Raw genomic sequence first — 14,547 nt, 5'->3', positions numbered from 1 at the left:
ATAAAAAGCTGGTGTTGGAATAATGCCTCCCAGGGCTGAGTACAAAGGTTGTATTGGATTGGCAGTATTTAAAAAGATGAAGAAGGCTGATGTGTTCAAATGCAGCAGCTCAGATACTGATGCTAGGCATGGCTGCTTCAGTGGAGCAGCTTCTCATCCTCCTTATTGTTGCTGCCTGCAGTCTTCTGTGACCAGAGGAAATGGCCTTGAGTTGTGCCAGGGGGTGTTTAGATTGGCTATTTGGAAAAATTTCTTTACTGAAAGAGTGGTGAAGCATTGGCACAGGCTGCCCAGGGAAGTGGTCGAGTCTGCATCCCTGGAGTAGTTTAAAAAATGTGTAGACTTGGCACTTTGGGACATGGTTTAATAGGCATGTTGGTGTTGCATTGATAGTTGGATTGGATGATCTTAGAAATCTTTTTTGACCTTAATGATTCTACGATTCTATGATCAGATGTAATGGCTGCACGGTGGGTAGGTATATTCGTCTTTCAAGAACTTTATACTATGTGGGGTTTTTTTGCCAAAAGGTCAGTTTTGCCCATCTTATTTAATGGAATCGTCTTGTATGTTATAACCCTTTCTCCTTGCCAGTGGGCTGCCAAAATTCCTAGATATGCAGCTTAGGGAAGGAGAAAGGCTAACCATAGAGGAGACATTAGAGGGCAAGCATCTTGCAGCAGTGTTGTGCTGGAGCTGGTGTTCAAGCTGGAGTCAATTGCTTTTGCTATTTAGCTTCCCACATAGCTTGATCAGGTGGGCTGGGGCAGATCTGAATGATGAGGTCCATTCTAATCACTTATAAGAGGTCCAGCCAACTTACAGAGGTGGAAACACATTAGATGGAGAGGGTCTGTCTCATACGATGAGAGGAGTTTGCGACCCATAGCTGTCGCTTCTCACAGGTGAGGAGTGATGGGTGGCTTATCCTGAATCAGTTAGAGGCAGCTGGATATGGTGTGATGGTGGTCAGTGCAGGGTTCTCCTCAGTTTTACCTATTCAGCAAACAGAAGTTGTCACAAGAAGCTTAGTTTGGGTTTGAAGGGACCTTAAAGATCATCCAGTTCCAAGCCCTATGCTTGGGGGTTACTGTCCTTGCTTGGGAATATCCCCTTCTCCCCCCATCTGCCACAGCTCTATACAGTGCTACTGCTTATATTGCTTGTTCATCTGCACTTGTTGCATTTGTTGTTTGTTCACCTGCACTTCAAGCTCTATTCTCAATAACTTCGTTTCATAGAATCACAGAATGGTTTGGGTTGGAAGAGACTTTTAAAGATCATCCTGTTCCAATCCCCCTTCCGTGGGCAGGGACATCATCCACTGGACCAGGTTGCTCAGAGCCTCATCCAGACTGGTCTTGAACACCTCCAGGGATAGGGTATCCATGACTTCCCTGGGCAAACTGTGACAACCTGTGCCAGTCACCACCCACACAGGAAAACATTTCTTCTGAAGATCTCATGGAAATCTCCCTTCTTTCACCTTAAGACCATTCCCCTCCCCAGCTTTCCTGTAGCCCCTTTCAGTACTGGAAGTCTGCTCTAAGGTCTCCCCAGAGCTTTCTCTTCTCCAGGCTGAACAAGCCCAACTCTCTCAATCTGTCCTTGTATGGGAGGTGCTCCAGCCCTCAGGTCATCTCTGTGGCCTCCTCTGGACTCACTGCAGCAGATCCACGTTCTTCCTATGCTGAGGATTCCAAAACTGAACACAGGACTCCAGGTGAGGTGATATCCCTATGTCTTTTTAATTTAGTCCTTTAAGAAGGGAAGCATGAAGAATCAAGATAAAACCAGATCTCCTTGTCTCGGGAATTTTTGCAGCCACACATTTTGGAAAACGTGACTCATTAGACTCCTTTAATGTTTTCATATAAAATGAAATAACCTAACAAGAGAGTCCCATTTGTAGCTTGAAATGAAGTTAGAAAATTAAATGCCACTTTTTGGGTGATTTTTTCAGCTAGTTTAAATTGTTCCATCAGAGGCGGAGATGTGCTAATTGGCAGGAGCTGAAAAGCTCTGTCTCTGCATAAAACCATATAATGCTGTTAGCTGAATTTTAAACTAACTTTGTACATTTTGTTTCATTAGCTAAAAATACATACATACCTACATATATATGTACATATATACCCAGAAAGATAGAATATTTCAAGAGAATAAATCAACTTCTCTGTAGTCTTATCACTTTCAAGCAAAACCTATGTATCCTAAGAGATAAGAGAAGATTGCCTCCAATGACTGGACTTCTACAAAAAAGTGTTGGGGTGAATAGTCATTGTCTTCAAAAGTAAAAACACTTAGCACAAGTGCCTGGAGATAAAAATGAGCATTTCAAAGTCCTCTGCAAATATGGGCTGTTTCAGTATTGGAATTTGTGGCGTTCAGGATATAATGATGCTCAGAAGCTCCATGCAGTTTTCGCCAGAGAGGTGGTGGCTAGAGAGAAAGACACCTCTCCTTGTGGCTGATAATAGATGGTTTACTCTAAATTCTTTGTTTGCTTGTTTGTTTTCCCTAAATAATGATAACTTGGGTTCTTAATTGATCGGATCCATATCCATTGGCAAAGTGACATTTCTTATTTCTATTACATTGATGTGTGTTTCTCACAGGTGGGTGTGTGGCAGAGCACCCATCCTTTGGGTTTGGTGTTGGCAAGATGAAAGTGGGAAACAAAGGGCAGGGAAGAGAGCAGGAACCAGAACATGGTGATTGTTATGCAGGGGTTTTGGCAGCAAACCTGAGCTTACTTTGGCCATGCTCACATGGCCTGATGTGTGTTAGTGCCTCATCCAAACTGAGACAAGTGCAAAGAAGCCTCTAGTACTTCAGGTTGGTGATCAGTCATACTGTTACAAGCCCCACTGTCTATAGTATTTATACTGTGTCTACCATCATGTGTAAGCGAATCTGGAGATTGTCATAGAATAGTTTGTGTTGGAAGGGATTCTTAAAGACTCTCTGGAGTCTTTAAAGACACTGAGGTGCTTGGCCCAAGGACAGAGTGTAGGCTTTGCCCCTGGTCCTACTCCTCCCCTCTCCTTTTTCCTCTTTATCCTCCTGTAAGCGTGGCCCACAAAGCCTCCTCTTCATCCCTTCTTCAGGCCAAGGCTGTGGGAATTACCGCTTTGGCTTCCTCCTCAAATATGCCCCTCCCAAGCTCTTTTTCACAGGAGGGACGGCACAGCAAGTAGAGCCTGCTCATCCTCCTTGGAGTCAATAAGAGATAGCAGCAAAAGGGTTCCTTCCTGTACTACTGTGCTTGAGTGCCTCATGTAACCCAAAAACAGCAGGAAAAATCCAGGCCATGAGGTCCCTGGCTGAGTAGGACAGATGATCATCTAAATAATGCTCAGTGGCAAATGGCTTTCCAGCTAAGTGGAAGCTGCTTGGGAAATAGAATCATAGAATCATTAAGGACGGAAAAGACCTCTAAGATCATCAAGTCCAACCATCAGCCCTACACCACTGTGCTTACTACACCATGTCCTGAAGCACCACATCTACTTGTTTTTTGAACACCTGCAGGGATAGTGACTCACTGGACAGCCTGTTTCAATGCTTCACCACTCTTTCAGTAAAGAAATTTTTCCTAATATCCAATCTAAACCTCCTTGGCGCAACTTGAAACCATTTCTTCTTGTCCTATCTCTTGTTACTTGGGAGAAGGTTTCCATATAAATAAATCCTTGGTTTTTATAACAGAGGAACATTATTCTTTTTGCCAAAGACACAAAACCAACTCTGAAAGCCAAAGAAAAGAAGATATCACGGTTGATGCACGCTTGCATGGAGCAAACTATTTCTTTCCAAGCACTTTTATCCTACAGGCATCACGGTTTGAATGTTTCGCTATCTAAATTCCATACTGGGGCATTCAGAGGTTTCTTGCTGATGCAACTCACATCAGCAACAGTGGAAGAAAACAACAACCACAAAGGAAGAGAGAAAAAAAACTGGATTCTGAAGAAAGGAACAAGATATGGAAAGAAGCTGGAGATGCTGCTGATATTTCTGATCCTGCCTGTGTTTGACTTTTTGAAATTCATAAGGGCTCATCTGACATTCTACAAACAAAAGTACATTTCCCTTCACTCAATTTTTAAATTCTCCAGAGGTAACAAATGTTGCAAACAGACAGTTCTTGGTATTAGTTCTATTGTACATGGTGAATGAGTACTGCACTCCCACACTTGTTCAGAAAAATTGAACAGTCAAAGCAGAATCTAGTTATACATTCCAGATGAATCTATGGCTCAGTTCAATATATTCATTGCCTGGTATTGTTCCGTAGTCGCTTTCATCAATAGACATGAACAGCGCAATATGCAATAAAGGTAAATCGGTATTTATCTGGTTATGTAGATTTGATAATTCCCTAAGCAAACTGTCAGTACAAGTCCTCTGGAAGGGATGAGTCTCCACATTTCTCTCTCAGCAAACTGGGTGCAAATGGGGCCAGAGTATTGCAAAGGCTGCCTTATTCTAGGCGAGGTAGGATGATGCTTTGAGCAGCCTGATCCAGTGGAAGGTTTCCCTGCCTGTATCAGAAGGGTTGGAATTGGGTGAGCTTTAAGGTCTCTTCAAACCCAAATCATTCTAAGATTCCCAGGAGAGGCTGAGAACCTGCTTTAGCTGCTGCTCTAACTCATGGGTTTAGGTCCAAAAAGCATGGTTAGGAAGCATTACAGTTCATCCTGCTGTGAACTGTGTTGGCTACGGCTTGGAGGATGTCACAGGCAGGTCTTGTGCCTGGAGCTTCTGTAGTGGAAGGGGATGGGCAGAGGCAGAGGAGCTGGCAGCTCATCTGCAGTTGTAACTTGTGGTCTGTAATGAGCTATGGTGACGGAAAGAGAGCTGCAGAAAACAAGAGATGCCAGCTCCACAATCCAAGCAAGGAGGCAGCAGGGAAAGATGATGTCACTCGCTGAGTCATATAATTTTGTGACATTGCAAAGTAATCAGAAAAGTGGGTCTCTGGCAAACAGGGCTTCTTATGTAGGCTTGATAGATGCTGCATAGTTTCTCTGGAGTTTGTTTGGATTTCCTTTGTTTTGCCAGTACATCAGTGACTTTCAGCTGCTCAGCAGGAGCGTTTCCACAATTCTGTGGGAAGATATTTATAGATATTTACATTCCTTTCCTGGCAAAACAAACCAGAAATTTGTCTTGCTCCGAAGAAGATGCAACTGTTGTTTTCTTTCTCTTCATTAATACTAACAAGGAGTACAGACCTGCAGCATGAACACAGCAGCCATGAAAGCTTCATTGCAACCCTTGTCAGAGGAATGGATTCATGCAGTGCCATTTTCTCTTCTCATTACAGTCTTTGTCAGAAGAATAAGTTTTTAATCCATCATGTGACCTGCTATAAGATAGTGGAGTGGCTGAGGACTCTTATTTGCTGTGGTCTGTAACTCGCCAACCAACTTCAGTTGCCTTACTGCAAGGGAGAGGGACAGAGCTGATGAGTGGAGATGGGGTTAAGCACATGGCAGTGGGGTGATGCGGGGGGGAGGTTGAGCCTAACTTGAGTGGGGATTTAAGCCTAACTCAGGGCTGTTCGCAGCCATGGAATACAGAATCTTTTTCTCTTTCCTCAGTGGGGATTATCCTTAAAGGATTTTGTTGTGCTGGAGCAGCTGTGGAGGCACAGTGCTGCCCTGAATCACCACAGTGCTGAAATGGGATGGTCTTTTGGAGATGAATTCCCAGCTGTCTGGAAGCTCCCAGGGCTGTGAAACATGGAGAAGCCCTGTAAAACCATGGCTACTGGGATAACATGTGCAGGGAATAAGCTGTTCACCATCTGTTCCATAAATAACTTGTGGTTGGCTATATGAGATGCTAATACCACATGGTACTGAGCTGTGATATCCCTTATAGAGATGTAAATGCTCCTCAAAGATGACAACTAGAAGACAAAGGCCAATGTTCTGTTTTCCCTCCTGGGCTCACATTTGGAAAGCCCATGCTCAACTGTGAATTCAACTGCACATTCCTCCTCTCACCCCAGTCAGTCTCCTTAGCAGTCCCCTGGCTTTCCTGCCTGCTCTTCCCTGTGGTTACAAACCAGAAAGGAAACAGTGCAGTGCTCAGCTCTTCAAGGGCTGAGATAAACAGCAAAATGGGACGAACCTGTCTCTGTTGTTGCTTGTGTTGAGGAGGATGTATTTTTAGTGACACCAAAGGCTTTTATGACTGTGATTGCTTTTTTCTTGATTTTTTAATTTAGAGGAAAATTAGAAAGGCATCCAAAACCATTCTAGGTTTGATGGCATCAAAATAAACCCAAAATCAGCTCTAGGGGAGTCAGCAGCCAGTTTTATTTTGAAAATCTTCTTTGACTGTAAGGTATTCCAGAAGAGCCACAAAACTATAAGCTCAGAGTTCAAACCAAGTTTTGTGGCTGACCTGCAATTTTTTTCCCCATATTTTTCACCCCCTGATAGGTATAGGAGTTCAAAAAGGGATTTCTTTCAAAATAGGACATTTCTTTTCCTTTGTCCTTTGTCTTTGGTGGTGATCTGAATTTTGGTAGGTTTCTTTAGTGCTGTATCGCTGCAGTAATAGCTGTGATAGAGACACATACGTAGGGCAGGTAGAACATGATGGTGGGGATCATCACACTGGAGAAATCACAGTAAAAAGCAAGGGACCAGTTTCCAAACTAGGTCGCTTCGTGTCCTTAGGTCCCACGCAGGAGATGAATCACATGCACTGACTGCAACACAACGTGACCCATAGGAAAAGGTTTACTTTGCTCTGGATTGCCCAGAGGCATTTAATTTGGTTTCCGTCCTTGCCAGCGGGAAGGAAACATGCCCTGCAAGCACAGGCTGAGGCATTAGACCTCGACTGGGGCTAAGGGTGTGTTAGGGGATTTACAGGACACCATCAGCCCCTGCAGTGGGGGCTGGAGGATGGGTAGGTCAAAGGCGCTAATGGGAGCCCTGCAGGACATCACACATTGGACTAATGGGCGCTTTTCCTTGCCACAGAGCATCTCATGCATTGGAAAAGGGGTGCTCTGGAGAACTTCTGGAACAATCTCTGGAGAAGAGCTTATCCCCTGCCCTCTCCCAGGGGCTTTCTCAGCTCTGGTGCCCTTCCCAACCACAATCCCACCAGGTAGGTACAGTCAGCATTCCAGGAAAGAATGGGCAGCAGCCACAACAGTCAGCAGTGTGGGAAAGCTTGGACGCTAGAGACCCTCTCAGGCTCTCCAGTCCTAGCATAGCCCAGTGTGTGACATTTGATGCTCAGGAGACTGGTTTTATATCCCTTTTCCCAAAGTGTTACACTTCTCTTAGAGCAGTAACCACTGCACCCACAGTTTCTCGACGGACTGTAAAATAGCCAAAAGATACTTCTGTAAATGTCTTTCATTTCCTGCATTTTTCCTGAAAAAGGCATGTTTCAGATCATCTTAATTGCTTCTATTTTAATCAAGGCATTGCTCAGTATCAACAGTTAAATCAGGCACACGATATCAAGAGCTGACTTTGCATCCATGTCAGGGGAATTGGAAATGGATGATCTTTAAGCTCCCTTCCAACACATACAATTCTATAATTCTATGATTCTGTGAAAAGCAGAAAAAAATGGGTTTTCCTTGAAGCTTGTTGTCTTTCGTGCAATGTATGTGTCGGTGGTGTGTCCAACATCTCATCTAGTGCCTGCAGTGCTGTTCACCTCTCCAGAAATGCCTCAGAAAGGGAAATGAAGCTACAGACCCATTTGTGCACAAAGAATAAGCTAACTGCCTATATCTCTTCAACTGGGGGAAAAAATGCCTGAGGGAAGAAATCCCAGGGATATGAAGAATGATGAATGGCAAGGAGAGGCCACAAAGGGACTGCCTTGCATTTCTACTTCCAGCAGAAAACCCAGCTGTTGTCGAGGTCAGGTCAAACACAAAGACACGGTTCTCCATAGACCATGTAGTTAAACTATTTGCTTCTAGACGTGGTAGAACTTAAACAGTGTACAATCACAGCTTTTCTTGATAAAAATATTTCCAGAAAGAATTCTTCTTAAAGGTAACCACATCAGGGAATTCCGAGCCCCATTCCTCCACCTGACTTGGGAAAACTGCCCATCTCTCACTGAACAACAGCCTGGAACAACAGTTTTTTTCCCTTGTCCAAATCTGGCAACTTGAACAACTGAAAATGGGCTCATATTAATTGTGAACATTTTAATTTATGCATCTGATTGATATTATGCTGTAATTAAATTATATTCCCATGGTGCGTTTAACATCAGGGTTGTAGTAATACAAATAATTAGTAATTAACTCTAATCAGATCAGTTAGCAAATGGCAGATTCCAGATGAATAAGCTGGCCAGCAGTGTGTGTGGTGAGGAAAGCCAAAGAATAATGAAGAAAAGCTAATTTGTGCTAATGGATAAAGGAAGAAGTGAAAATAACAGGAAATTCATTTTGAAGAGAACTCCCCTGCCAAAGACAAGTATGCAATCTTAAAAGAACCTCTGGGCAATAGCCATCACCCTGCAGTTCAGTTCTTGGAAGATACTCCACTTTGACCTGTCACATCCTGCCCTAAATCCCTCCCAAATGCTCGTGCCTTTTATGATGCTTTGGTGCTGAAGTAAATTAAGAGCCAGTGCAGTAGCATGCAGAGAGTACCTTCGGCTGAAGGGACCTTCCTAAGCTGCCTCCCAGCCAACAGCCCCTGGATGACAAGTGATGATAGCTCTTCAGTGCCTTCCTCAACACACCAGTGTCACTGTGGCGTGGGAATTTGAGAATGGGTTCCTAACCAGTTGCTCCCACTCATCTCCAAGCAACTGCAGTGCTGCAGAGGCAACTTTGAGATGCAGAAATGGCTGGAATGGGAAGGTCCAGGCATCTGTGGTGGGAGGAGCAGTCTGAAAGTGTGTTTGGATCTGAGACTCAGGAAGGACTACAGCACAGGCCACAGGAAATAAGAATAAGGATCTTGATGGTGTTGCAGACGCAGAGCCCAACTAGAGCACAATAGAGTATGTGACTCTCCCCAGGCTTCCTCTCTAGCCAGCAGAGATTCACAGCCCTTCAACACTACTTCAGATCATGAATCTCCTGCTCTGAATTATTGTCAGGAGGCACTGATTTCTCTCTGTTTACTGCTGCAGGAATCAGCAGAGATTAGACCTCCTGGGCTGAAGCTGGTTGTCAGGAGTCATTTTCCCTGAATGAGTCCAACAGGAGCTCAATGTTCTGCTGCAGTACAAGCTCCAGGGATACAGATGTGATCTCTAGGGACGCTAGAGCAACATGAGCGCTTAGAAAACAATTGCAAGTGTTTGGAGTTCAGAGTCTGGCAAGATCAAGAAGGCAGGAGAAAGGCTGCTGCCTGCTGAGTTTGCAGAGCCAGAATAGCTGAGAACATCATATCTAATCTTCAAAAGAGTGATGTTAGAAAACAAAGGAACCCAAGGGCTTGGGCAGCATGGACTGCACAGAGGGAGTCTGTGTCTTGGTGCCTGCAGTTTCTCTTCTGAGAGCACCAGTGTGGAGCTGCTCCACTGTCTCCCCAGTGCCATGAAGCCCCAGCTCTGTCGAGCGTGAGCCACATTGACCAGCACTGAAACCTTGTTTCTCTGAGCTTCTGTTTTTGTTCCAGGTGTGTGTGAACAGTGTCTGTGAAGGGCGACCAGGGAATGAGAAGAGTAGATGAGGAGAAGGACATGACCAAAGGATTCAGATCATTCTCATACCCCTACTAGAAAGTGGTATCCTCCTCTTCAAACTGTTGGAGTCTCTAGTGTAGGGCAAATTTGTGGAAGTTATACGATAGCAAGCAAAGATCCTCTGCCATTGCATGCACTGAGTAGTCTTTCCCAGGCAGAAGTAAATATTCCTGGAGATGCAGAGTAGCAAGGCCAAATCCTGGCCTGGATTCTGAGCCTTCTTAGTGCTTCTCTTGCTGTTGCTGAATACAGTCAGCTGATGGTACCTCAAGATGTGCTTTGGGTTGGGAGAAGCCTGATTCCCCTTTTACATCTTCCACTGATGGAGGAGCTCACCCTATTGCTCTTTCTTTCCCTTCCAAGTCCCTGCCTGTTTTAGGACCTGGCCTAGATTGGTCTGGACATACTCTGCTTTCTTCTTTGTGCAACCATGTCTGTGTTGGCTTAACATGTCTTACCTGTCCTCTTTTTGCCTTACAGTTGCAGGAAGGCATCTGTGCATCAGTCTGCTACAGTGTCTAACCCTTCAGCTCCAGGATCATGAACTTCACTGCAGAAAAAGAGGAGTGTGTGCTTCCAAGGATAGATTATTCAACACAGGGGGGCTTGGGAGATCTGTTCTTCATGGAGCCAAGGAGAATTTTTCTACACAGCAATGAAGTATAAAAGATCTGGGAATGGGACTTTATATGTGGTAAGTAATTATTAAAATCTGAACATCTGTTTCTGGCTTGAAACAGAGCAAAATATTGCATTTTGGCAGTTCCCTAAAAAAAAAAAAAAAGAAACAAAGAAAATATTTTTAACAATTTCAGTTTGGATCTGTCAAACAAAGTTTCAATTAAAAGAAAATTCAAGATGTGCTCTTGCCAGCTGGACTGCAGTTTGTTCAGTACTGAATATCTGAGAGACAAATAATTTCAAAAGAAAACAGGCTGTGTTATGTCTCAAAAAGGTTTGTGTGAAATAGTCATATAATCATAGAATCATTAAGGTTAGAAAAGACCACTAAGATCATCAATTCCAACTGTCAGCACCAAACCATCATGCCTATTAAGCTATGTCCTGAAGCACCATGTCTACATGTTTTTTGATCCCCTCTAGGGATGGTGACTCCAGCACTTCCCTAAGCAGCCTGTGCCAGTGCTTCACCACTCTTGCGGCAAAGAAATTTTTCCTAATATCCAATCTAAACCTCTCCTGGCACAACTTGAGGCCACTTTTCCTATTCTGCCATTATGAAAGGGTTTCATTTTTTATTTTCTCAATTATAAAATGTCCTTGAAACCGACATAGTACTGCAGCCAATCTTGCCTTTTGATTAAATGGCATTTTCTGATGGAAAATGTTCTAAGCAAACATAAAATGATTAGAAAATGTGACCAGCTCTAATTGCTGCTCTGTGTCAGGAGCATGCCAACAGGTCCTTTCTTGGAGGGCAACAGGAAAAGGGAGTTTGCCTGAGATTTTTTTAATTTGATGATTCCACAAGTCACTGACTGCTTGTAAGTTACCAGTAAGAGTTCACAGGCAGGCTCCAGAATGGTCTGATGAACTGATTAATCAAATGAAATAATAAAAGAAGGTAAGAACAGGTCTTAATGGGTAGACTTATTTGGGTTACTTATTTCATGGTTCAATTTTGTGGGTTGCTATTGGCTACCAACAACATTTGTCCCTGGCATACCTATGTTATGGGAATTTCTTGGGGCTACCAGAGAATATCATCCCTCTAGCCACCCCTCAGGGGCACAGGGAACTGGGATTTGGGATTCTCAGCCTCCTGGCAGGTCAAGCCTTTCTGGTTTTCCAGTGTTTCATAGAAGAGGAGAAACCAATAGCAGTGCAGAAAATTTCTGGGATCATACTTCCCACAGGGGTACTGGTAGGCTTTTGCCTTAACCATGCACGCCAGAAGATCCTGAGGAAAGGAAATAGTGCAGTAATTCATACTCAGTTTTTCCTCAGGGATGGGCCACAAGCACTGAAGTAAAGAGTTTGCTTCTGTCCCTAAATCCACACAGGGGTTGTATTAGTCACCCACGGGATGGGGTGGGGCACACAGCAGCTGGCAGAGCCGCAGAGACATGCTCTGGGATTTAGCTACGGGTGGCCCAGGTGACAAGACACTGGCTCTAGGATGCTTCTCATCACTCCCAGATTGACAGGTTAACATCTGTAGCTGATGATACTCACTGTTCCTCAAAAGGACTTGGGAGCAGGAGGGAAATGCCCGCTTTACTTTGCCGTGGACGCAACTAAAGAAGGAGGGAGTCATGTGCAGAACCAGATCTTCACTGTTGGAGACAAGAGGAGAATTTTCTATCAATTCCAAGGCACTGTACAGGCCTTGTGTCAACTCAGACAGCTGTTGGATGGGAGGCCAAAAGAAAAAATAAGGTCCTATCCTACCTAGTAGGCATTGGCAATGGGGATGGTTTTTCTACAGATCATTTTATTTTAAACTCTCATGTGAGATTTTCTCAATTTATTAGTCCACCTCTCCTACTCACAGCTGGGGACAACCCAAAAATTGCTGTGGACCAAGGAGGTGGTTGAGCATGATGCTGTGCGACCATATCCATTCTTTAGAGACCTCTGAAAGAGCCTCTTCTTGTCCCAGTTGCTTGCTTACAAAGTACCAGTGGTACTTTTGCATGATGCTGCTACTTTTATGTGGCAGTTGTACATGTGTCCTTTCAGGTCCCCAAGATAGCTCGCTTCCTTGAAGATGCTGTTACTCTACCATGGCTGCTAAGTTGCTCATAACCAAAGCACTTAAGTAATAATACAAGATATTGCTTCATGGATCTGGTTTTGAAAAAACACTCTGAATTACTTAGCCTGCATGTTGGCTCATTTGAGCATTTCTTTTATTTATTGTGATTGGTCTTGCCTCTTGGGTGTCTCAAATGAGGAGAAAATAATGAATATGCCAAGTCTATAGTAGGTGTTCTTAAAATAGAATGGATAAACCAATTCTAGGACAGAATGAAGAAATGTGGCTCCAGTTCTAAATGTGAGTCAATCATAACCCCCTCGGTGCTCAAATTGCCCTTCAATTTGGGAGAACCAGGAGTGAGAAGCATGCCCCTGCAACACAGGAGGCCAACTGGCTGTGTCAGCAAAGAGTGCAGCCACCAGCGTGAGAGTCATTAGAGTGATAATAGTGATTTTAGTCCCCTCTACTTGGAACTGGTGAGATCCTACCCAGACTGATCCTAGCCAGCCTGAAAGATGGAGGGACAAAGTGGAGTGAGTCCAGTGGGGGCCACCAAGCTGTTTGGAGTTTGAAACACGGGGCACTGAGCAGGAAGCCAGAGAGGAGACCTTCAGAAGTCTCTGTGAAACTAAGTTAGTCTGTGGTCCCATATGCAGACCACCACATCTACCACCTGCACTGATGCAGGAAAAAATTAAGGGAAGATTTCAGAGGGGCTGCTTGTTTTTGGCTGTGAGTTTCCTTTGCAGCTCTCCGGGTGGCATTTCCCAAGCTGTGAAGGCTGCATGGCAGTCAGCCCAGAGAAGGTGGTTGCCACTGCCACTGCCTTGGCCAGGCAGGCTGATGTCTACCTCTCATCTGTTCCAGCCTTGGTGTACAGTGATGGTCCCAATTATCTTCACTATGCCTTCTTCTTGCCACAGCAGGGACTATTGCAAGCCAGCCGTATGGTGGATGTTGCATGGAAGATGAGAGGAATTCATTTCACATTGACAGAGCAATAAAAAATGCTTAAGGGTAGGAAGATTCCCAAATGAAGGCACTGAGAATCAATAGAGGTATCGGAGGGGTTACAAAATCCTGTCAGACAGCAGATGTAATGTGTAATTAGTCTCCGACACAGTAAATTGTTTGCTGAGAGTCTCTCTGCTCCCTTGAGCTCAGACGTTCACAAAGAGGGTTTTATTCTTCCTTTTCAGTGAGTGTTCGGCTCTCCCCATGCATCTTTGGAGGTTAATCCACAGTGACATCCTACACTGTATGATTAAGTTGGAGCCTTCCAACCCCGGTCTTTACAGCTCAATATTTTTCCCTGTAGCAAATCTTAGCCATCACTACAGCTTGTCATCTGGTTAAGATATCAGTGCCACTTCTTTGATACCTCCTGATTGAACCAGTATGGGATGAAGGTCCCACTTCAGAAAGGGAGGGAAGCAATGAGGCAGCTGTAGTCTTTGGGAGACCGTCTCCTCTCCTATCTCTGGGATGGCAAAGCTCTTTTGTAAACTAAACAGGATTTTCCTGTGTCCAAACATAGGGAGGCAGAGCACTCTGGTACACCAAAAGTGATGTTTATTAAAAATAAAGTTGCCTTTAAGCCTGGGGAGAGCATAAAAGGAACAATGGCTTCTGAATAACAGGTATGTTTAAGGGGCAAGCTCAAGCTGACCTGAATGACAGGTATGTTAACTCAGTTTCAAAAAGCTGCTTTGAAAAAAGAAAGCAACCAGGGTCGTCTTCTCGGTGTCTACTTCCACCTGACTTCTTCCGATTCATCATTCGCAGCAGCTGTAGAATCCCTGTCTCCCCTCCCTGGTCACACAACCTTTCCTTTCCCAAATGAGGGGTTACAAACAGAAAATAACCATCAACAACACGCAGCCAAAAATGAATGATCATCTGCAGAGTGCTTTCTTAGTTCAACGATTGCTGACAGCATTTCATAGCCAGTCTTGAATAGTATGGCTCTCAACCACGGGAGTAATTGCTGTAGCCATTATGAAGATATCCCTCTAGCTGACTGTGATTTCCCTACTCATGTAGGTTTGCACATTTTGGCATCAGTCAGAAATACCAACACCATTTGGGTAAGGTAGATGCTCATACTGGTCTTTCTGCCA

The 14,547-nt window shown here is 44.2% G+C and overlaps 1 protein-coding gene across 1 annotated transcript in view; it reads right to left on the bottom strand.

The window, feature by feature from the left end:
* Window positions 1-752: 752 nt before the first annotated feature.
* The window catches only part of SYNDIG1 (synapse differentiation inducing 1), a 100,048-nt gene continuing 86,253 nt past the window's right edge, over window positions 753-14,547 (bottom strand). The window contains exon 4 of the mRNA XM_054063945.1: window positions 753-996. Within this exon, the coding sequence (XP_053919920.1) occupies window positions 970-996 (27 nt within the window). The 3' untranslated portion in view covers window positions 753-969. The remainder of the gene's footprint in view (window positions 997-14,547) is intronic.

The sequence above is a fragment of the Cuculus canorus genome, chromosome 3, assembly GCF_017976375.1.
Source record: "Cuculus canorus isolate bCucCan1 chromosome 3, bCucCan1.pri, whole genome shotgun sequence".
NCBI classification, from domain to species: Eukaryota; Metazoa; Chordata; class Aves; order Cuculiformes; family Cuculidae; genus Cuculus; species Cuculus canorus.
Note: the sequence above shows the minus strand (reverse complement) of the source record. Positions and strands in the feature narration are given on the sequence as shown.